The following is a 22,462-nucleotide window of genomic DNA, read 5'->3' as shown; positions in this document are numbered from 1 at the left end:
CACATTTCAGAGCTCCCAGAACCCAGAGGTGTGTGTTCTTGTGCACGTGGCATCAACCCTGCCCGGGGAGGGGACCCTTGGGGTGGCGGGTGGCGATTCGGGGGGTGGGAGAGCCGCCCTAGGGTCCGTGGTGGACCTCTTGCTGGGACTAGGCGGTGTGAAGGGCAAATCCTGGGTCTCGGTCACGGCCGGGCACGATGGGCAGAGAGGCAGCCTGGTCCCTGCCCTGGGGCCCCTGGACCTGGTCTTCTATCATCGCAGTTCACTCACCTGCTTGGAGAGCCGCTGGGCAGCTCTGGAAGCCACGGTGATGAGGAGGCCGCGCCTGGTGGGGCACGAGCAGGGCAGGCGGGGTCCACTGTGGGTGGTGGGGGTCAGGCGAGGCCTCATCACACGGGGTGTCTGAGCCGGTCCTCAGCCCCCCGGGAGGTCGGATCAGGACTCGCCTAGAGGGGCCTGGGTACCCTGCAGGTGGGCTTCTCCAGCTGGAAGCCCCGCTGGAAGGAGTAACAGGGACTCAGACTCCCAGGGATGGACAAGGTTTTATTTGTGATAATGTTACTTCAACACACACAGAGGCCGGAGACGAGCTTATGCTCCTAGCCCTCGCAACTTATAAAACGCCAATAAAATTCAAATTAGACAGAGAGAAGCCCACGAAACGAATACAATTTAGATTAATAATATAATTAAATGGTTAATTTAACGTGAAGGATGATTTTAAAAATTGTGGTAAAATAATACACAACATAAAATTCACCGTCTTCACTCACAATGTTGTCAACCATCATCCCAGCCATCTCGGGAACTTTGTCATCTCCCCAGACAGAAGGTCTGTCCCATGAAACCACACGTGCTGAAACAAAATCATTGCCTGTGTCGAGACTGTCACCAAGCAGGTGTGGGGAAGGGAAGCTTAGCCCTGCCTGGTGCCTGGGTGACCAAATGGCCCACGTTCTTCGGTTTCCAGCCTCTGCTTCATGAGGACACCGCTCACGCACTGACGCGGCCTCTGTTGCCTGGTGACAATTAATGTGGTTGGTACCCACGTGGGACTCTTGCCACAGTGTCTTAACTTAGTCACTGACTTAAGAAACTGAGGGCCTCTGACGAAAACGGGTTTCAATTGCACATTTTCCTTGTAAAAGAGAAGTTTTGCCTGTTCCGGCCGATGTAGGGTGACTGGCCATTTTCGCATAAGCACATGCTACCCTGCGTCACGCTCGCCTGTCTGGTTCCAAAACTCGCTGCACACAGGAATCCTGTGGTTAGAAAGCAGTCAGCGAGATGACTCAGAATACGTATCATGGGAAGAAAGACACAAAACTGAAAAATATGTGGAGAGAGCTTGCGGTTTCTAGGAATACAGTCAGGAGTCTGTAGTACGACTATTTCTGGCGGCTGATGGGGGCGGGTCAGAAGGGGCAGAGGCGGGGCTGTCCTGAGAAGGCCGGAGCCCCGCTGGGGGGCGGGGTGGGGGGAACGAGAGAGGCTTGCGAGGCAGGGTCCAGAGAAGCTGGTGCTGCTGCGCACCGGAGCGCGAGCCCCAGGGAGGGGGCCGCGGTCTGCGCCGAGGGCAACTGACCCGGCTGTGGCGCGAGGCACGGAACCGGGCACGCGTGGGGGGATGCTGAGGCGGAGGCGGCGTGCGCTGGGCGGAACACCTGCCCCCACGACGCCCACGTCCGAACCCCAGAAACCCGTGATCCGCTCCCTTGCATGGCAAGCGTTGCCCGCAGCTATCTGACAGTACGGGTCTGGGGGCTTCGAGAGAGAGGTGGGAGGCACCAGGGACCTGGGAGAGACGAGGCCAAGGTGCTCCCACGGGTGGGGGGCTGGTGCTGGGACAGGGTAAGGAGGCCGGGGGGAGCGGCCAGGAGAACAGGTGCCCTAGAGGCCGCACAAACCAGGAGATCGCACCGTGGGACCGGCAGCCTCCACCCTGCAGTGCACTTTGGGGGTGGCCGTGGGGTCGCTAGGGAGGAAGAGGAGCGGACGGGAGGCAGGCCAGCCAGTGGGGAGAGCAGGAGGGAGTGGGGGCTGCCAGGCCCCGCCCCCAACGGAAGAGTCTGGAGGGGGCGGGGGCCCTGGACGGGGGCCCACAGCCCCGTGCGCCCAGGAGCAGGGGTGGCCTTGGCGAGGTGTTAGAGGGAGGCTGTGAGGCCGGGAAACCTGCGGGCCGGGAGAGGGAAAGACCCTCGTCGAGGAAACACTTGTTCAACTTCTCCTCCATTGCCGGCAGATCTCCCGCACAGCATGTACACCTGGACGCTTCTTTCCCTTCCTCTCAGGGGAAAAAGGATCGAGAGCAGAATGTCGCTCCTAACGTCAGCGTCCAAGTAGAAACCACACGACTCGTGTGCAGCTTTATCAGAAACAGTTAATGTTACGTGACTGAAGAAAAAAAAAAGGGATGGTTGTTTTTGGAAAGTTGCTGTGAGAAACCCTTGTCCAAAAACTGCGGCAGTGCCCTGCCTACGTGGGGTGTAGCTGACGGGTCCCCGGGGTCGCAGTTCTGGTTCGATGTCAACCATGTCTGTCCCAGGAGCGGTTATGAGAAGACCCGGAACGGGACCTCCCTGGCGGTCCAGCGCTTAGGACTCTGCGCTTCCACTGCAGGGGGCACGGGTTCCATCCCTGATCAGGGAGCCAAGATCCCGCAAGACGCACAAAGGCCAGGCTCGATGTTCTGAGACCACACAGAGCAGAACAGCCTTTGGCAGACCTCCGGGGCTCTGGGTGACATGTGTTTGTTTTTAAGGTAAAAATAGTGCCACAGACTTGGCCAAGCACTTCATATTTATCCAATGGCCCCTTTTCAGGGAGGTGGAGCCCCAAGGGACAGAGCCCCCGGTTCACAGCCAGGTCAGGCTCGAGAGCCCACGCGGCCCCCTGCGCTCCAGGACACCCCCCCTCACGGTCCACATCACACCTGGGACTGGTATTTGGCGGACAACTGAAACCACGTTACAGAATCAGGGAAAACGTAGCTAGCATACAGAAAAACTATCATTCAGAGAACTGTTCTCCAACGTTTGCTGTGTACCTTTCCACTTTTAGGGCCCGTAGAGGCATTTGTGCTTGTTCTATACACTTTTTTTGATGTGGACCATTTTTGAAGTCTTTATTGAATCTGTTACAATATTGCTTGTTTTGGTTTTTTGGCTGTGAGGCACGTGGGGTCTTAGCTCCCCGACGCACCCCCTGCATTGGAAGGTGAAGTCTTAACCACTGGACCGCCAGGGAAGTCCTTCTATACACTTTTATTGTGCCTTTTCCTGTTGTGTCACAAAACTGGGGAAATTCTGTGCTTTCTGAGGGCAGGCTGCCTCCTTGCTCAGTCTCACCTCAATGCCTGGCAGCGCGGCTACAGTGGAAGCCTCCTGACCACTGAGGACCGAACAAACGGAGGATTCTACCTGGCCTAGAGCTCCCGCCTTCCGGGGCCAGTTTCTTGTGCAAGCTCACCCACCACCAGGCTCTGCAGCTTTGCCCCAGTGGCCCAGAGCCACCACGGCTGGCCCACCTCCAGGCCCTGGGAGGCGGACCACAGTGCCGGAAGGAGGCGCTTTCTCATCCATCACCTCTTCTGTCCTGGAACTCAGATCTGTGCCTCGGGTGGTGAGATTAGGTCACATGACTGGTCTACTGAGGCTGCTCCAACTCCCTCACCACGTGGACCAGAGCAGCTCGCCGAGGGAAGCCTTGGGATGTCAGTGCCCAGGGGGACCAGTGCCTCACCTCACGTGGCACGGAGTCGGCCCAGTGCCGGGTCCCAGGCATCGGACAATCCCGAGTGCTGTAAGCATGTGTTGTCAAAGCCTCCATGAGAACACGTGGTGCGACAGAGGGTACAGGTTCCTTCCAGGGCTGAGGACCGTGCCGGGGGTGCAGGCCGGAGGCCAGGGTGCCCAGCACCCTCACGTTTCAGTAGCATGTGCCATAAACCGTAAGAAGACTGGCAACACCTCTGAAATCTGCCTCCGTTCAAGAAACGTGGACACATTTTCCAGATCACCTATTTCCCAAAGCGACCCATTAGCCAAGCCACTCTCATGCACTGACGACGACGACGACGTGCGTGTTATCCACAGAATGAGCCCCGACCCGAGGTCCTGAAGAGGCAGATGCTCCCGGCAGGCGGGGGGATGTTCAGTGCACAAACCGGGCCAGGCCACGCCACTCCGGGGCTGAACTGGCTCAACTCCCACACTTGTGATGAACTGGCTAACACCCGTGTTCCCGGCCAGGCTTCCGGGGCCAACAGAGTAGGGCCACTTCTGTCCTGTCTGCTGCATGACCCCAGCTCCTAGCAGTGCCTGGCACTAAGCATCTGCTGAAGGCTGGGTCCACAGCCTGGTGGGGAGTGCTACTAGGGTCTCAGCAAGCCAAGGTCAAGGCGGCAGGGCATGATGTCACAAGTGGCTTTCCCAAGGTCACAGCAGGAAGGCGCACGGCATGGCCGCTGGGCTCTGCCACTTTATACAATACACAGCAGTGTGTATATGTCAATCCCAATCTCCTAATTCATCCCACCCCCCTAAACACTCCCCTCGTTAGTGGTCCCCGGAGCTGTTATGAAATGCAGCCACCCTACTCCCAGGTTGGGCCTGTAATAACCTTCAAGGGACACTGAAATCGACTACAATGGGACTTCTGAGAGCGTGTAAAATGAAATCATCATCAATGGGAAGAGAGAATTCTTTGTAATGTGGAGGTTTCCTCTGTAAAGGCCCTTGCTTCACTAGGGTTACCTGAGAAGCAGGAAGAAAGATTACTTCTTAAAATCACAGGCTCCAGCTCCCTTGCCAACTCTGTTATCAGAAAGATAGTGGTTTTGACACAAAATAGTAACACACTGTGGAATCACAGGAATCATACTTCTCCGAACTAGCATCCGCCCAGCCCTGTGTCCACATCTGACCACCTCACAGGCATCGCCTCACCCCCACGCCACCTGCCCTGCGAGACGGGTCTACACCGCCAGCCTCGAAGCCTTTGGCAACCGTGGGGACGGCAGAAGGAGCCAGTGGTTCCAAGCGCGGGCTCCAGAGCTGGACGGCGTTGGCCCCCAGCCCAGCCCCCCCATTACTACTGACTTGCCTCCAGTTCGACTGTGCACCTCCTCGCTGGGACAACGGCCAGGTTTATAACCCTAACTGCTACCTTTTATAGGTCCCTCCTACGTGTCGGGTGTGGCCCGCAGTGACCTCCGGTAGGAACTCGTTTAACCAGGAGGAAAGCACCTCCCTCTGAGGGTGATTACAGTGCCCAGAGCCCGCGTGGGCCCTCAGGCGGCTCCCTGCCGGGTCTTCACACGCTGGCACGGAGGGGACGTGTCAACTGCGGCGGAGGGGACCGAAGTTCAGAGTGGGCAGATGCCTTTGGTCCTGGAGAAGAGCAGCTGGGTCATCGCGAGGCCCCTGAGGCGGGCGAGTCTGAGTCCCAGGACGAGAGGGACACAGGGTCCCCACTCTCGCTCTGGAGGGCCCGGGCCCGCTGACCCTCCTCGATGAGGTCTGCCACCAGGTTCAGCCGGCAGGCCCTGAGTGCCCTCACCAGGTGGGATGCGGCTGCATCCTCCCTCCTGCTGTTCTTCCAGACTCTCAGCGACTCCCTCACCTGTTCTGCCAGGTTCCGGGGATACTTCTCCTCAATGGCTTCAATCTTGGCGTCAGACACTCTGAGGTGACGAGCCAGTTTCCTCCAGTCCTTCCCCACATTATCACAGATGATGTCAAACGCTGCCTGCAGGTCTGGGGAGGGAAAGAACACAATGACTGACCAGAGATTACGGGAGCTCTTGAGGAGACAGGTAACCCCACACTGCCTGATGGGCTCCGCGGTGCTGACCCAAGGGCTGGGTACCAAGAGGTCCTCCCGCAGAGGCCAATGACACGCAGCAGCAGAGGGACCCGGGGAGGTCGTAGAAAGCCCAGTCCTGCCCCAGCTAATCACACCCTGAAACACTACCCAAGAGGCGTGGCCTGCTCTGAAGACTTAATGGTTGGGGTGTGTCGTAACGGAGATACCTACGCAGGACAGGGAGATGGAGTTGCTCCCCCATCTCACTCTACAGTGGGTTGAATGGTGGCCCCTAAAAAGTATGTCCACGTCAAACCCCTGGAACCGTGAATGTTAACTTATTTGGAAAAGGGCCTTTGTAGATGAGATTAAGTTGACGATCTTGAGATGAGGGGATCATCCTGGATTATCCAGGTGAGCCCTAAATCCAGTGACAAGACCACGTGCCATGGAGGCAGAGACTGGAGTGATGCGGGCACAAGCCAAGAACGCCTGGAGTCCCCAGAAACCAGAAGAGGCATGGAGGCTCCTCCCTGAGAGCTTTCAGAGGGAGCATGGCCTACTGACACCCTGATTTGACTACTGGACCGAGAACTGTAAGAGCATCAAATTCTGTTGCTTTAAGCCACCAAGATACGGTAATTTGTACGCCAGCCCTGAACACCCCGATTCTTATTTTGGAAGATGTCCTGACTGACACCAGTCCTCAGTCTCTGTCTACTATGTCCTCATCTGCTGAAAAGTCACTACTGAGATCAGCATGAGAAACTACAAAAGGCTGTTTCTGGACGGGGGCAGGGAGAAGAGGAAGGACAAAATGCTTCTTGGAAGGCTCCTGTGAAGTTGCATCTTCAGCTACAAATCCCTGATATGCTGTCAGCCTGTGTGCCAACTCCTCCAGCTCTGTGAGGTGGGCACCTGTGTTACTGACCACTTGTACAGAAGAGGAAATGGAGACACGGGAAGGTAAGTGTAAGTTATTTCTTGAGATCACACAGCTAGACAACAGCAGAGCCAGGACCACACCTTGATGGCCCACTGTGCAAAAACTGTCCCTTATCAACCAACCCGTACCTGCTGGGACGCTCCTGGTGTACTTCCACTGCACCGGGGAGGTGAGCAATGTCCTTTCCTTTCGAGTAATCTCTAACTTACCCGGAGGGAGGGGGGAGGTGGAGAAAATACTGAGGCTGGGGGATGGGTGTCCATGCTCTGCAACTTAGGCTGTTAACTTCTGTGCACTATGGTTCTCCCATTTGCAAACGGGGTACATTACCCGTCTCCCAGGGCTGTTTAGAGAAAACCCACGCAAACCGAACCCGGAAGAGGTTAGGCGCTCGGGAGATCGAAACTACTGCTGGTCCAGCTGACCTTGCCTCCTCAGGCCCCCGCCCCGCCCCCCGGCTCCTCCGGCACGGCCCCGCCCCCACCTGGCTCCTCGGGCGCGGCCTCGACCGCCCCCCCAATCCTCAGGCCCGCGCCCCCGCCTGGCTCCTCCGGCACGGCCCCGCCCGCCCCCACCTGGCTCCTCCGGCGCGGCCCCGCCCGACCCCCAGACCTCAGGCCCGCGCCCCCGCCTGGCTCCTCCGGCGCGGCCCCGCCCGACCCCCAGACCTCAGGCTCCCGCCCCCACCTCGCTCCTCCGGCGCGGCCCCGCCCGCCGCGCCCGCCTCGAAGTCGTCCAGGCGCCGCAGTAGGTCCTGGCGCCGCAGGGAGACGAGCATCTCGCGGAGCAGCACGGTGTTCTCGGGGCTCATCTCGTTCTGCTCCAGCAGCACGGAGAAGAGGTCCAGGCCACTCTGCACGCGCTCCAGCTTCCTCTTGCCCACGCGGCTCTGACACAGGAACTTGAGCTCGGTCAGCTCGCTGCTCGACAGGCCGGCCGACACCGAGTGCAGCAGCACCAGGAACGGGTCCATGGCGGCGGACGCGGCGGGGCCCGGCCCTCCTCTGGCTTCCCCCGGCTCGGCCCGCCGCCCGCTCTCTGGCCCGCGCCCCCGCAGACCCGGCCCGCGCCTCCTCTAGCGCCCCGCGCCCCTCGGCCTAGCAGCTGAGGTTCCCACTTCGAGCGTCTGGTGCCCCTTCACCGGAAGTCTCCCTTGGGACTGCTTTCTCTCGCGAGAACTCCCGGAGCTCGCGCATGCGCCCCGAGTCCAACGTAGCCATTTCCGCCCGGGGGTGGGGGGGTTGGCTTGCGGCCGCCGCCAGGGGGCGCCCCAGACATGCTGACGGCGGGAGTACTGGGACCACCTCTGCGCCTGCGCCCTGACGACCTTCTCCCTCTGGGTGGGCGCCTGCGGCCGTGGGTGTCCCGACGGTCCGGGCGCGGGCTGCGTTTTCTGTGGAAAGTTGCACTGCGGATGCCGATAATAAATGCATTTATTTATTAACATTTGTGAAAATGCATGTCCTTTAGTGCCCCCTGGAGATCTGTGTGCAGAAAAGACTATTCAGAGGTTTATTTAGTTTTAAAAGTTTAATAACTACTTGATTTTTTAAAGTTATCCTCATTATTTTTCTGAATGCTTATTAGCGTTTACTGACGCCTACTGCGTACCACGCAGTAGGTTCTGGAGACAAATCGGGAACAAGGTGCCGAAGGCCCCGCCTGCCCGGAGCTTACAGCATCAGGACACAAGGTTACCTAACAGATAAGAAAGTGCAGGAAAGCCAGAGGTTAATGCGAGTCGCGGCCAAGAGGATAGGGGGATGGGGAGTGTGGAGGTGGGGCGGCGCACGTTGAGAGGGCGGGGTCCCAAGGTGCAGGTGCACGTGCCGGGTGTGCGGGGCCAGGTGTGTAGGCTTGGGGGGAAGAGGGCGGGGCCACAGTAAGAGCAGAGGCAAAGAGGAGGGCGGAGGTTGCAGGAGCAGAGCCGGGGAGGAAGGGGGTGGTCAGCGAGGGGAGGGAGCGAATCAGGAGGAGCCAGCTAAGACCGCGGCTTTACTGCCCCTGAGCCCCAGCAGAGGGTGAGTGGAAGAGTGAAGTCATCTGAGTTACCTAGAGGAAAAAAAAAATGTATATATATATATATATATATATATATATATATATATATATAATTGAGATATAATTCACATTCTCTACAACTCACCCTTTTAAAGTGTACAACTCAGTGGTTTTTAGTGTATTCATAAGGTTGTGCAATCCCCACCATTAGCTAATTTTAGTTTCGTCTCGCCCATGTAGAAACCTTGTACCCATTATTAATCACTTCCTTTCCCTCGCTCTTTCTCCAGCCCTTGGCAACCACTAATTTACTTCTGTCTCTCTAGATATGACTGTTCTGGATATTCATGTAAGTGGAACCATACACTTTTGTGTGGCCTTTTGTGCCTGGCTTCTTTAACTGAGAGTAACATCTTCAAGGTTCATCCTTGTAGCCTGTGACAGCGCTTCATTCCTTCTCATGGGTCAGTACTGTTCCGTTGTACGGATAGACCACATTTGTGTATTCAGTCATCAGCGGATGGATCTTTCAGTTTTTTCTGCTTTTTGGCCATTATGAATATAATAAATCCCCTACGTAGGAACCTTCAAGTTGCGAACTTTCAAAGATGCGAACGTGGAACTTACTAACGAAGACCTGATAGAATTGGAGGCCCAGAAAGGACAAAGAGAGACAAGAGGAAGAAGAATTAACTGAAGAACCAAAGAGATTCATGATGCAGGAAATGGCAAGGGGATTTTCTTTATCTGAGAAGGCACTGTTAGTCTTTGAGGCACAGGACCCGAACGAAGAACAGTACACGAAGGTTGCAGCAGCCATTCAGAATGCAATCCAGTGCTACTGTGTCGTCTATGATGGGCAAAAAAGAGCGACTACCCAGACATCACTGGATCATTTTTTCAAGAGGGTAGATAGAATTGAATCCAGCAAGGAACTAGAACCTGTGCCATCAGTGTCAGGCGTGAGTGAAATTGCAGCTTGCCCTCCGTCTCCTATTGCTGACGATCCTTCAGCTCTACCGTCTCCCACTTCCTTTCCCTCCTCCAGTCAGTAACTCTTCTTGCCTGTTCACTGGATGCCAGCCCCTGTATGCCAGCTGTTGTACTACTGTACTTTTCAAGGTACTGTACTGTAAGATTAAAAATGTTTTATTTTTTGTGTTTGTTTTTTATGTATTATTTGTGTGAAAAGTATTATAAACCTATTACAGTACAGTAGTATGTAGCCGATTGTGTTAGTTGGGTACCTAGGCTAACTTTGTTGGACTTACAAACAAATTGGACTTACGAACACGCTCTTGGAACAGAACTTGTTCGCGTGTAGGGGACTTACTGTAATGCTACTGTGAGCTCTGAGTTACATTTTTATAGAATCACTGGGTAGAACTCAGGAGACGCCACAGTAATCCAGATGAGAGGTGCAGCCTTCTTTTGATTTTGGGGTGTACGTAAACGAGAGGCATTGAGGATGCTTGTAAGGTATGAAAGATGGAGCATCCATTGGCTGACCTGGGGAGGGTGTGGGCGGGGTTGAGGCAGGAGATAGACGGGCCCCAGTTTAGACATTTACAACTAGCCTCCTATTTATGCTTTAAAAATAAAGATAATAACAGGAACAGGATAAGCAGCTGGACTTTGTCTCCTGTGGACGCTTCAAGGGAAAGGGAACGGCAGAAACAGAGAGGGGCTGAGCCCTGCTGGCGTAAAAGACAAAGAGACCACACAGTTCTCATTCTTGGGGCCAAGGAGACCCCCCCCCCAGACTACGCATGTGCAGAAAGGTTAAAGGGAGGGGGAGCTAGACCATAATATGTTCTGTTAACCTCTCAGAGACCCTTGCGCTGGAATCCATCTTGGCTAAAAGATGCACGTGCACACAGGGGAGGGCCCTGAGTCAGACCAGATATGGACTCAGAGCCAGACAAAGCAAGATGATTGGCCAGAGGGAACCTAGAAGAACTTCCCCCATATGATTTAAACCACCCCCAAAGGCACACGCCTCTCTCTCTCTCTCTCAGCCCGCCTGTGCTTTCTGTCTTCTCTCCTAATAAACACTTGACTTGCCTCACTACTTTTCATCTCTTTGCTGAATTCTTTCTTCAAAGCAGATGAGAGCCAGGGCCCTGCTCCTAGCCAATATTCCCTGGTGGTCTAGTGGTTAGAATTCGGCACTTTCACTGCTGTGGTCCGGGTTCAATTCCCAGGGAACTGAGATCCCACTTCAAGCTGCCGCTCACTGTGGTCGCTCACAGCCACCTGAGATCAGGGTGAGTTTGGGGGAGGATCTAGTAGAGATGTTGACTGGATAGTGGGATGCGTGGACCAGAGTTCGGAACAGAGATCTGGGCAGGAAATGTGAAGTTGGGAGTATCCTGCAGATAGATGGTGTTTGTGATGGTTAATCTTATGTGTCAACTTGACTAGGCTAAGGGGTGGCTGGATAGCTGGGAAAACATTATTTCTGGGTGTGTCTGTGAGGGTGTTTCTGGCAGAGATTAACATTTGAATTGACTAACAAAAGCAGATGGCCTTCCCCAATTTGGGTGTCATCATCCAAATAGAACGAAAAGGCAGAGGAAGGGAGAATTCGCTCTCTCTGCTTGAGCACCGTTGCCCCCCTCCCCTCCCCCCCAATTTTCAGGCCTTTAGACTCAGGCTGAATCACACACCAGCTTTCCTGGTTCCCAGCTTGCAGATGGCAGACTATGGGACTTTTTGGCTTCCGTCACTGTAAGTGAGCCAATCTTACAATAAACCTTCTCATTTATCTCTATATATCCTATTGGTTCTGTTTCTCTTGAGAATCTTGACTAATACAGTATTTAGATCACCTACAGAATGAGGTCACCAATGGAGGGAGAGGAGAAAGAAAAGAGGACCAAGGTCCGAGGCCAGAGGACGGCTACTGTAAGGGAGACATGGAGGAGCCAGGGGGGAGGCTGGCGTGGGAGGGTTAAACCACATCCCCATCTGCCCCAGCCCTGCTGCCGCATTTCTTGGTCCCCGGCACGTGGCATCTCCTGACTTTACTACACATTTTGCTTCCTGCTCTGTTTTTTGCCCATCTCCCCTGCAGAACACTGCAGAAGCGCCCTGCAGAAGAGCCCAGAACACTGGCTGGCACTTCATCGGAGCTCACAAAATATTTCTGACTGAATGAATCTTGTACCAGGCGTGGTTAATCTGAATCTCCATTAGCACAATTATCCCTGCGTCTGACCCACTACCTCGCAGTTTGTAGCTTATCTTTTTATCCTCTTTACATGATCTTTCACAGGGCAAAAATTTTAACTTTGGATGAGGTCCAGTTCATCAAATTTTCCTTTTATGGATTTGATGGTTATAAGGCTATTCAAATTGTCTATTTCATCTTAATTGAGTTTTGGTAGTTTGTGCAGTTTTGAGGAATTTGTCCATTTTTCTAAGCCTTAGACTTTATGAGCATGGTGATTTGTAGTATTCGCTTATTTTATGTCTCAGTCCATTTTGTGCTGCTCTAGAAAAGTACCATAGACTGGGTGGCTTATACACAACAGAAATTTATTTCTCATGGTTCTGGAGACTGGACTTCTGTGATCAGGGTGCTAGCAGGGTCGCATCCTGGTGAGGGCCTGTTCCAGAGTGCAGACTCTGAGTTCTCATTGTAGCCTTACATGGAGAAGAACAGAGAGGGAAGCAAGTTCTCTCCAGACTCTTTTAAGGGCACTAATTCCATCATGGGGGCCCCATCTTTGAACACCATCACAAGGGGGGGAGGGTAGAGTTTCAACATGTGAATTTTGGGGGAACACATTCAGTCTGTAACATTATCCTTTTAATGGCTATGAGACCTATAATGAACCCTCAATTTCATTCCTGAAATTGGTGATTTATGTCTTCTCTCTTTAAGTTTCTCTGTCTTGCTAGAGGTTTATTGATTTTTTAAATTTGTAATGAACCAGCTTTTTGTTTCAATGATTTTTCTCTATCCGCCCCCCCCTCCACTTTTTATTTCATTTTTTTTTTGCTTGTCTTGGCTATTTTATTTCCCTCTCCTTGCTTTGGATTTATTTTGCTCTTTTTTTTGTTCTAGGTTGTTGAGGTAGGCACATAGGCTATTTATTTCCAAGGTAAGCATTTAGTTTTATGGATTTTCCTTTCAACATTACTTTAGCTTTGTCCCACAAATTTTGATATGCTGTGTTTTCATTTTCATTCATTTCTATGTATTGTTATTTCCTCTGGGACTTTCTCTTTGACCCATGGATTATTTGGAAGTATGCTGTGTAACGTACATGTGTTTAGAGATTTTCGTATTGTCTTTCTGTCATTGATTCCTAGTTTGATTCCCTTATGGTAGAGAACACACTCTGGATGGTTTCAATTCTTTTAAACTTGTTGAGCTTGTTTTAGGGCCCAGTATGTGGTCTGTCTTGGTAAGTGTTCCCTGGGTTCTTGAGAGAAAAAAAGGGTGCTCTGTTGTCATTGGGTGGCATGTCTATAGATGTCAAATAAGTCCTGGAACACGCCCCCCGCCTCCAGCCCGCCCCAGGCTCCTTCTCATGCCTTCAAGTATTCTGATAGAAGTTCTGCCCACCTGAAGGATTTCTCTTCACTGCTGTCCCTCAGGGATGCCTCAGAGACGGGCTGTAGTACTGCAACTGTCCACTTTCAGGGGGTGCCTGTGTATCATGTAGAACCCCCCATAAACCAGGCCTGAGTATTCTCTTCCTCTGTCAACTGATCATAGGGAACTCCCTGTGAAGCCACAGGTGAACATGAGTGTACAACTGTCTATTTGAGTCCCTGCTTTAAATTCTTTTGTTTATATATCCAGAAGTGGAATTGCTGGATCATACGGTCATTCTATGTTTAATTTTTTTGAAAAACCATCGAAGTGTTTCCTGTAGCAGCTGCACCATTTTACATTCCTAACAGCAATGCACAAGGGTTCCAATTTCTCCACAGCCTCAACAACTCTTATTATTTTGTGTTTTTTGGATAATAGGCTTCCTAATGGGTGTGCAGTGGTGTCTCGTGGGTTTGATTTGCGTTTCCCTGATGACCATCTTGAGCATCTTGAGTATCTTTTCATGTGCTTATTGCCCATTTGTATGTCTTCTCTGGAGAAATGCCTATTCAAGGCCTCTGCGCACTTTTATCTGGGTTGCTTGTCTTTTTGTTGCTCAGTTGAAGGGGATCCTTATATATTCCGAATATAAACCCCTAATTAGAAACATGGTTTGCAAATATTTTCTCCCATTTTGTGAATTGCTGTTTCACTGTTGATTGGGTATCCTTTGATGCAAAAAATTCTTAAATTTTGATGAAGTCCAGTTTATGTGTTTTCCTTTCACTTGACATTGTCTCTTTAAAAAAAGAAATGAGAAGCCCGCGCACCACAACAAAGAGTAGCCCCGGCTCGCTGCAACTAGAGAAAGCCCACGCACAGCAATGAAGACCCAATGCAGCCAAAAATAAATAAAATTTAAAAAAAAAGAAAGAAAATGCATCTTTTGCCTGTTTCATGGATGGACATTGGTCTTTATTCATGAGGACGGTGAACAGAGTTACTTTCCTTTCTTTTTCTCCTGTGTCGTCTCACTGTGCTCCGGGCTCTTTCTTTTTCTGTTTGTTTTGGTCTTTCTCATTCCTTTTGAAGTCTCTCCTTAGATATTTGGGGACTCTGGGCTTTGCTTGGGGGTAGTTAGTTTTTTCCAAAGAAAAAACAAAAAAATCTCCTTCCTGGGGGCAGGGGTACATGGTGGACAGGACAATGGCCCCCAAGGTGTCCAACCCCAATTCCCAGACCTTGTAAACGAGTTAGTTTACATGGCAGGAGTGACTTTGCAGGTGTGATGAAGATGAAGGACTTTGAGATGGAGCGATCATCCTGGGTTATCCCAGGGACCCAACCCATCACGGTCCTCATGAGCGGAGAGCTGGAGAGACGGCCGCGGGAGAGGGACTGGCCACCACGGCTGGCCTGGAGATGGCGGGAAGGGCCCAGCCCTGCCCACACCTTCCTCTTAGCCCAGTGAGACTTGTGTCAGACATCTGGCCCACGGAACTGTAAGGTAGTACGTTGGTGTTTTAAGCCACTGGGTTCGTGGTCATCTGCCACAGCCACAAACAGAAAACCTACACAGGCCCCACATGCTGGGTCTCTTTCTTCCCTAAGGGCAGTTCCCACAGACAGCCAGCAGGAGGTGGCAGCCACCTACAAGCGAAACCAGACAAACACTCCTGCTGCAGTCAGGATAGGGATCAGGACAGGGTGACAGCTGGGTGAGGAGGGGTGACCAGAGGGGAGCACCAAAGGAGGCTTCTTGGGTGCTGTAACATTCTGAGTCCTGACTACAGAGGTGTGTGATTTCTGGGGAAATTGCTTGTATACTCAAGATCTGTGTAGTTTTCTGTATGTTATACTTTAATAAAAAATGTTGGGGGAGAGAGAGATGAGGCGGAGGGGGCGGGGGGTGTGGAGAGGGGACAGCAGGAATGGGCACACTAAATAAATTAACCTGGCAGAGCTCAGGAAATCAGACCTTAGTATGTACAAGGTTGCCTTTTTCCCAGGGGTGCATCCTGGCAGGCTCTTGGCAGGGGCAATGTCCACCAGCCCTTCTGAGCAAACCAGGCTTAAAATGCTTGTGCTGAGCCAAGTCGGTGTCTCTGGGCATCAGATGTATCTTTGCTACAGGCTTCTCTGACAAAGGCTGTGAGTGAGCATGGGGTGGGCTACTTGCTGTGGGCATATCTGTGGTCCAGAAGGCACCAGACCTTACCTCCCATGGGCCCCTTACCTCCTCCACCACCATCCCTGTCAGCTTGACTCAGAGGTCCACTTGGCTCAAAGGCAGAAAGGCCCAGTCATCAGTCTTTTTGCCATCCATCCATCCATTCAAATGTTCATCCATCCATCCATCCATCCATCCATTCAAATGTCTATCCATCCATCCATCCAAATGTCCATCCATCCATTCAAATGTTCATCCATCCATCCATCCATCCATCCATCCATCCATCCATCCATCCAAATGTCTATCCATCTATACATCCAAATGTCCATCCATCCATTCAAATGTTCATCCATCCATCCATCCATCCAAATGTCCATCCACCCATCCATCTAACTACCCAACCATCCATCCATTCACCCATCCACCCATCCACTCATCCTTCTATCCTTCCACCCATTCAAATGTCCATCCATCCATCCATCCATCCATCCATCCATCCATTCATGCATCCATGCAAATGTCCATCCATCCATCCACCTTTCCTTTCTCCCTCCCTCCCTCCCTCCCTCCCATATCCATCCACCCATCCATCCACCCATCCATCCATCCATCCATCCCTCACTCACTCACTCATTCATTCAGCACTTTCTGGTGCCTCCTCCATGCCTGGCACTATGTCAGTGCTGCTTCCTGGCCTCTTTTCTGGCGAGTGTTAGCATTTCTCTACTTTGCTGTGGCTCTTACAAAACATGGATGGGTGAATGAGTGTTGCCAAAGTGCGGGGCACACACCACCTGTGGTGGGGGGCACGGGAACCTGTAGGTGAAAGGGTGTGGGTGCTGGGGATGTGGGTGCCGGGGGCAGGGGCTCTGAGTCCAGCCTTGGGGAGGGGACAGCCCTGTCTCAGGCACACACCTTGGCCAAGCTCTGTTCCAGGGAAGCCCACAGCTGGTCCTGGATCCCAAGACAGGGACTGGGACTGCGGCTTGTCTAGAAGGGCCAGTGACTCCAGGAGCTGCAGTCTCAGCCGCCCCTTCAGCCAGTGGGAGAGTGGGGAGAGGGGCCGTGATCGTCAGAAAGGACACGTGCCTTCTAAAGAAGAAGGGCCACCACTGGTCTCCAGTCAAGTGCAAGAATGTGACATGGTGAAAAATACAGCTGTGTCATCAGATGGCGTGATTTTTCAAGAGAACATACAAATCTGGATTTTTATGTGTATGTACCGGGTTTTTATATATTAAATTAACTTAAAAAATTTAACAAGCACTGAACCTATCAAACAGAGGCATCTTGGGCTGATTGCAGCTCACAGCAGGCTCCACCTTCAAGAGAGCTGCTGAGTCCCCATAAAAGATGCTGGCATGAGTGCCCCCGGCCCCAGACCTCAGGCCCCCTGCAGGCCCTGGTCCTTCACTGTCTGTGCTTGGGGGCCCAGCCCTGCCCAGCTCCCGCCACACCACTCCAGGGACCAGAAGCAAAAACTGTTCAGCGCTGGGTGCCAGGGGCCTGGGTCCAAGGGATGGCTGTGTAGCCAGCTTGCTGTGTGACCGGAGCAGAGCCCTGACCCTCTCTGGGCTTCACTGTGTCCATCTGTGAAATAATGGCACCGTCTGACCAGCTCATCTCTGGGGGTCCTTTTGCTGCCAGATCCCAGGTCTTTGTGATGTTAATCTGTTGGCTTTCTTCCACCCACATCTACCACCCTCGTCCAAGTCCCATCATTGCTCATCTGAATTTCTGCAACTCTCCTCTGTGGCTCCCCACCCCACTGCAGTGTCCACCCAAAGCCACCAAGACCTCAAAATGTGAATCAGGTCCATCACTGCCCTAGTTAAGACTGCCAGCCCCTGCTGTGGACTTACCACGAAGCTCGAGGTCCTCACTAAGCCGGGGGCTGGTGAGAGTTGGTCCCCGATTCCTGCCGCCTCCTGCCCCGTCTCCTGCCACCTCCCCCCCGTGCCTCCCCTCCAGGCATGATGAACTTCTTGCTGCTCCTCCAAATCACCCAGCACACTGCTGCCTCAGGGCCTTTGCACATGCACTCTGCTGCCTGAACCATCCTACCTTCCTCCAGGGTTTTACATTCTGGCTCCTCCTTGTTTAGACTCCAGGGGCCTCCCTGCCCAGCTTGGTCACTCTGAGTGACTCTCAGTCACACCCCTGTTTTATTTTCATCAGCGCCCCTTCCTTCCTCTGAGATGATCTGGTGCTGGGTTCATTATCTCGTTCAGCCTCTGATGCCCACTGCAAGAGGTCATCCCCTGAGGGAAGGGGCTGCGTCTCCCTTGCTCACAGCTTCATCTTGAACGTTGCCTGGATGGATCTCTCTAAGGGGTGCCAAGGAGCCCTGTCATCTTGGGCAAGTCACCTCCCCACTCTGAGACTGTTCGCTCATGTACTCATTGGGGCCAAAGATCCTCCCCCTGGGAGGACCCATGAAAGGGGAGGGCTTCCGGCAATGCTGGCCCTGGGAGCCACCCTCATCAGGACTAAGGAAGAGGTTCCAAAGCTTTAGAAGGAACTTTTATTTTTTTATTTTTTAATTTATTTTTTGGCCGCCTTGCACAGCATGTGGGATCTTAGTTCCCCGACCAGGGATTGAACCCACACCCCCTGCAGTGGAAGCGCGGAGTCTTAACCACTGGACCGCCAGCAAATTCCCCAGAAGGACATTCTTGACCGAGCAGCAGTCAGGGCCTCGTGAGCTCGGGTTTGCTGAGACTTCCCTGGGGACGCAGCAGCACAAGGGGCGCCCGAGGCCCGCCCTGGCCCTGCAGGTGTGCCGTTCGAGGCCTTGCTGACGTTTGAGTGCGAAAGATAGTCTTTCTTTCATGAAATGATGGTGATTATAGGTAATGAATTAAAGAAAAAGTGCCCCCACTTGCCCAAATGAAAGCACTGGCAACCCTGGGATGGTCCCAAAAAGGTTTGGGGGAAATTTTAGGTCCACAAAATCCAAAATACTAAAATCTCTGTCGGGTTGCGGGCACCAGGGGTTGGGATTTGGGTATCGTGGAAGAGGCTGCTGGGAAGGTGTGACCACAATTCCCCCCCCGCCCGGCACACATACATGTACAGGCATGCACACACACAGACAAAACAACACAAACGCATATGCACGCAAATCACACACGTGTGCACACAGACACACACGCCCATGCACATACTCGCGGACAGACAACGTCCCAGGAACATCCTGAACGAGCCATGTGTCTGGGGCTGAGGATGCGGAGGCTTATGAGTCCCTCCGCATTTGCAGGTCCAACCACGGGGCTCTGGGGTTGGCCCCTCGAGTTTCCTGGGGCAAAAGTCACGCAGACAGGGTTTGAGAGGAAGGTGTCATGTATGCAAATTTATTCAGACGAGCGTTCAGCCACGGTCCTCTGTGGATTTGTGTACATTCACTTTTTTTAAAAAAAGAATGGTTTCCATAAAAGGATTTTTGGTAATCACCTCATTTTTAATACAATGTTTATATACAAAAAACCCCATTTCAAACCACTTACTGTACAAGAGAAAGTAGAAGCATCAGATTGCATGACTTTAGCAAATAACGAAAATCTGCTACACCTACGGACTTCCCCCCTAGTTGACAGCTCACAGGAATGTCAGCGTCTCACCGACCACACGTTCAAGACAGACACGTTTATCTTTTCGTGCCTCCCTTCGGTGAAACATTTCTTTTATGTTTCTCTGGGCGCTTGAGAAATTTCAGATCATCGGTTAGTATAATGGCTGCAAATTGAGATCATTCTTATCAGCTATGAGATTTGTTTTCACAAGCTTTTAAAATGATAACAGTCCAACAGTAACATTCCTGTAAGTAAAAATATAGAGAAGTGTTACCAAAATAGAAGCCTTTATTAATAAAAATCTTTGGTATTAACAGTATTTTAAATTCCTCTCAATGATATTTGGTTAGCTAATAAAATAAACGCCTTCCGCCTTTGAGCTACAGAGAAAAAACCCTTACATCCACTGTAGAATTGATTAAAAAAAAAACCCAATAAATATTCTGAAGCTGCAAAAGTACCCCCAGAAGCCTTAAGACTTCTTGCAACCCTGAAGCCGTCTGCAGAAATGCCTCCGAGGTCATAATCCCTCACCGCCCGTTTTTCTGTCACCCTGAGGTGGGGGAGGCATGTGGTTGCTGGTGGGGACCCCAGAGGTGCCAGTCACCGCTCATTCAGGACACCTGCACCCCGCTAGTTCTCCAAGAGTAAATTCAGAGCTTCCTGGCCCTCTGGGTGGACAGAGCCAGGGCACCTCTCTTTCTGACCAGTGTCTCGGTTTCTGAATCCAGGGAAGGAAAAGGTGATGAAAAATCTCACTTTTTCAACCTAGAGACAGGTGATGTCTTTTGGAACTGGTGTCAGCATCGTTTATTCCTTACCCACTTCTCTGTTTGCCCTCAGATCTCGCACCAGCTTTTGTCTAATGCCTTGGAATACCACCTCGCCTCTCTCTTAAGGCATCAGGAGGATTAAAGACGATGTCTTCTGGGGGCTGTTGCTCACCGCCAACGGCCAAGGAGACCCCAGACTCCAAGCATCGCTTCCGCAAAGCCCCTGCGTCCGCTGTGTATCACCCTGTCCCCAGCAATCACTCTGATTAACCTTGAATACTAAAGATAACAGAATTCCCTGCCTAATGGTTTTGTGCAAAAACAAGAAAAACAAAACAAAACAAAACAGAAAAAGACGGGGAAATGTTGTCCTATCAGAAGAAAGTGGTCTTCCAGGCTTGTCACAAACCCAGGGGCCACTGGACCAGGGGGTTGTGCGAAGTCGCCTGCCCCGGGAGAGGGTGCGCGTCGTCGACGGGGATGCCCGCCAGCTACAGGGCGCCCCCGGGGAAGTCGGGGCTGTCTGGCGGGGCAGGGGGCGTGGGGCTGTGGTTGTTGAAGGGCTCCGCTTTCTTCCGGTCCTTCTCCATCCACGTGTCAAGCAGCTGCTGCTTGCCCTGTTCCTCCCTCATAAACAGCTCCACCATGAGGACCTTCTCCTTGTGCATCTGCTGGCTGATGTCCTTGGGGATGTCAGGGATGACCCAGTCCACAAAGTCGCTCATGAACATGACCAGGTTCTGGAAGGAGAGCCAGCATCAGGGGGTGGGAAGGAGGACCTGGGAAGCACTCCCCCTTCCACCTGCACCCCACCTGGCAGTGCCTTGTCCCGTCACAGCCCGGCCCTGGGACCTCAGACACACCTGGACTTCCCAGGCCTCGGTTTCCCGGAAGGTATAAATGAAACAGGAAACCAGCCAGGGGGGGCCTCCGGTGGCCGACTTTCTTGAAAGAATCTGAGCTCAGTAAATAGGAAACGTCTCTGAGTGGTTCTGAATCTCTTGGCTGGGAGGCTTAAGAAATGATCTGATTGGTTACACATCACCAAATATAACAAGTGTTAAGGCTTTAAGGGAAAATAGTCAAAATACAAAGAGTTCAGAAACGCAGGGAGCTTAAACTGTCTCTGATGATTCCGCAGGCCCTTCTGCCATTTGTAAGGTCTCCCGGGATCACCCTGAACGTTTGCCGCCTCCCTGGATGCATTTCTGGTCCATAAGGTGCAAATGAGTTGGCTTTTACGGAAAAACGGCAATCTCTGGTTTTTAAACTTCCGTCTGACTGGCACTTGTTAGTATGTATGGCTGAGTTAGTCACCTTGTCACGGAAGGTGCTGGTGCCCCCCATCTGCCATCACCTTTCTGGGTTGACGCTCCCAGCCCCCAGCTGTGGTGGGTGCTGGCCGCTAAGGCTCACAGAGGCTCGTCTCCAGGGAACCGTCCCCCCCGTCTCCCTGTTCCTGGCCTGGACGGCTGCAGTCAATGACTGGCCAGGTGGGCAGACTAAAGGCACTCTTTTGCGTCAAGGTGGGCCCACGTGTGTGGTGGGATTCATGGTCCAGCCCAGACCCCCTCCCAGCCGAGCTCCGTGCCCCCAGCCCCTTGCAGGGCCTTCTCTCAATGGCCGGCTTGCACCAGAATCCTTGGCTCAGGCTCTGCTTCTAGGGAACTGGGCCCCAGACACTAGTTCTGGCTCCAGAGGGTTATGGAAAGCTGGAGGACAAGGCAGTGGGGCCTCGGGGGCCGGAAGCCCTGCCAGGGCCCACACTGTGTAGAAGGGGCAGGGTTGGGGCTTGAACCCAGTGTCTGGATTCCAGGTTCTGGGGGCCACACAGGAGGGCAACCCCAGCACGGCCTCCCCGGCTGGGACCTCAGGGCCGCGTGCATCAGCTGCTCCCCAGTCTGGGGTCCTGTCCACTGGGAATCGCTCGGGCCTCAGAGTTAGCCCCCCTCCCCAGAGACTGGGCCAGGCGGGCCCAGGTCCCCTGCCTGCGGCAGGGGGCAGGGGGGCACTGGTGTCAGCCGGGAGCCCACTGCCCTCCTGTCCCTGCCAGCCCTGTCCGCTAGGGCGCGTCTCCCGCTGCGCAGTGACAGGGGAGACTGAGGTGGGTCCCTCCCAGGTCTCCTTCAATAAAGATGCCTTGCATTTAACTAAACCTGCGTTCCCTGAACGACTCCAGTCCTTCCGGCACCCCGTCCCGCCTTCCTTTAACTGAGGAGGGTCTGGGACCTGTCCTTGCCCAGGGCCTGGGGTCACCAGTACTCCCCACCCTTGGGTGCCCAGGGCAAGTCCTCCAGCCTCCGAGCCCCCGACACCGGCCAGCTGCTGTCCCCCTGACCCTGCTCTGGGCACAGAGCGCCTCCTCGGTGCCTCAGTTCCCAAACCTGCTGGAAGCAGACAGGGCCCTCGCACCTGGAAGACGATGACAAAGGCCAGCCGGGCGGCCAGGACGGCCCAGAAGTCCTTGGAGATGTCGTACTTGTGTTCCGACCATGGTGGCTCCCGGTAATCTTTGTACCTGCAAAATGAAGGTGGGTCTTCGACAGGAACTGGGGTCTGGCCGCACCGAGGGGCTTGTGAGTGTCAGGAAAGCCTGAGTCGGACCCTGGGCCAACTGTAGGACAGCACCCTCCCTGGAGGAAG

At 53.1% G+C, this 22,462-nt stretch overlaps 2 protein-coding genes and 1 long non-coding RNA gene across 9 annotated transcripts in view; 1 reads left to right on the top strand and 2 right to left on the bottom strand.

The window, feature by feature from the left end:
- Nucleotides 1-523: 523 nt before the first annotated feature.
- FADD (Fas associated via death domain) lies at nucleotides 524-7,911 on the bottom strand. The gene is made up of 2 exons (XM_059932268.1): nucleotides 7,439-7,911; nucleotides 524-5,756 (listed from the first exon to the last, which is right to left on the bottom strand). Exons 1-2 carry the CDS (start codon nucleotides 7,722-7,724, stop codon nucleotides 5,410-5,412), a joined length of 633 nt encoding a protein of 210 aa, XP_059788251.1. The 5' UTR covers nucleotides 7,725-7,911; the 3' UTR covers nucleotides 524-5,409.
- Nucleotides 7,912-10,776: 2,865 nt separating this feature from the next.
- Nucleotides 10,777-14,224, top strand: LOC132370102 (uncharacterized). Its single transcript, XR_009504520.1, has 7 exons — nucleotides 10,777-11,019; nucleotides 11,394-11,482; nucleotides 11,579-11,659; nucleotides 11,829-11,985; nucleotides 12,825-12,861; nucleotides 13,740-13,814; nucleotides 14,113-14,224. It is a non-coding gene; the product is annotated as an uncharacterized LOC132370102 (long non-coding RNA).
- Nucleotides 14,225-18,831: 4,607 nt separating this feature from the next.
- ANO1 (anoctamin 1) overlaps nucleotides 18,832-22,462 on the bottom strand; it is a 163,463-nt gene continuing 159,832 nt past the window's right edge. For all 7 annotated transcript variants that reach the window (XM_059932260.1, XM_059932261.1, XM_059932263.1 and 4 more), the window contains 2 exons: nucleotides 22,232-22,337; nucleotides 18,832-20,559 (listed from right to left, as the gene is read on the bottom strand). In XM_059932260.1, coding sequence (XP_059788243.1) covers nucleotides 20,311-20,559; nucleotides 22,232-22,337 — 355 coding nt within the window. In that variant the 3' untranslated portion in view covers nucleotides 18,832-20,310. The remainder of the gene's footprint in view (nucleotides 20,560-22,231; nucleotides 22,338-22,462) is intronic.

The sequence above is a fragment of the Balaenoptera ricei genome, chromosome 8 (genome assembly GCF_028023285.1).
Source record: "Balaenoptera ricei isolate mBalRic1 chromosome 8, mBalRic1.hap2, whole genome shotgun sequence".
Lineage (NCBI taxonomy): Eukaryota > Metazoa > Chordata > Mammalia > Artiodactyla > Balaenopteridae > Balaenoptera > Balaenoptera ricei.
The sequence above is the reverse complement of the archived record's forward strand: the minus strand, read 5'-3'. Positions and strand labels throughout refer to the sequence as shown.

Coding starts and splice junctions, on each gene's coding strand:
- FADD (XM_059932268.1), bottom strand. CDS start 7,724: ATGGACCCGTTCCTGGTGCTGCTGCACTCGGTGTCGGCCGGCCTGTCG. Junction 5,757..7,438: donor GGCCGCGCCGGAGGAGCGAG/GTGGGGGCGGGA, acceptor TTCCCTCCCCAG/ACCTGCAGGCAGCGTTTGAC.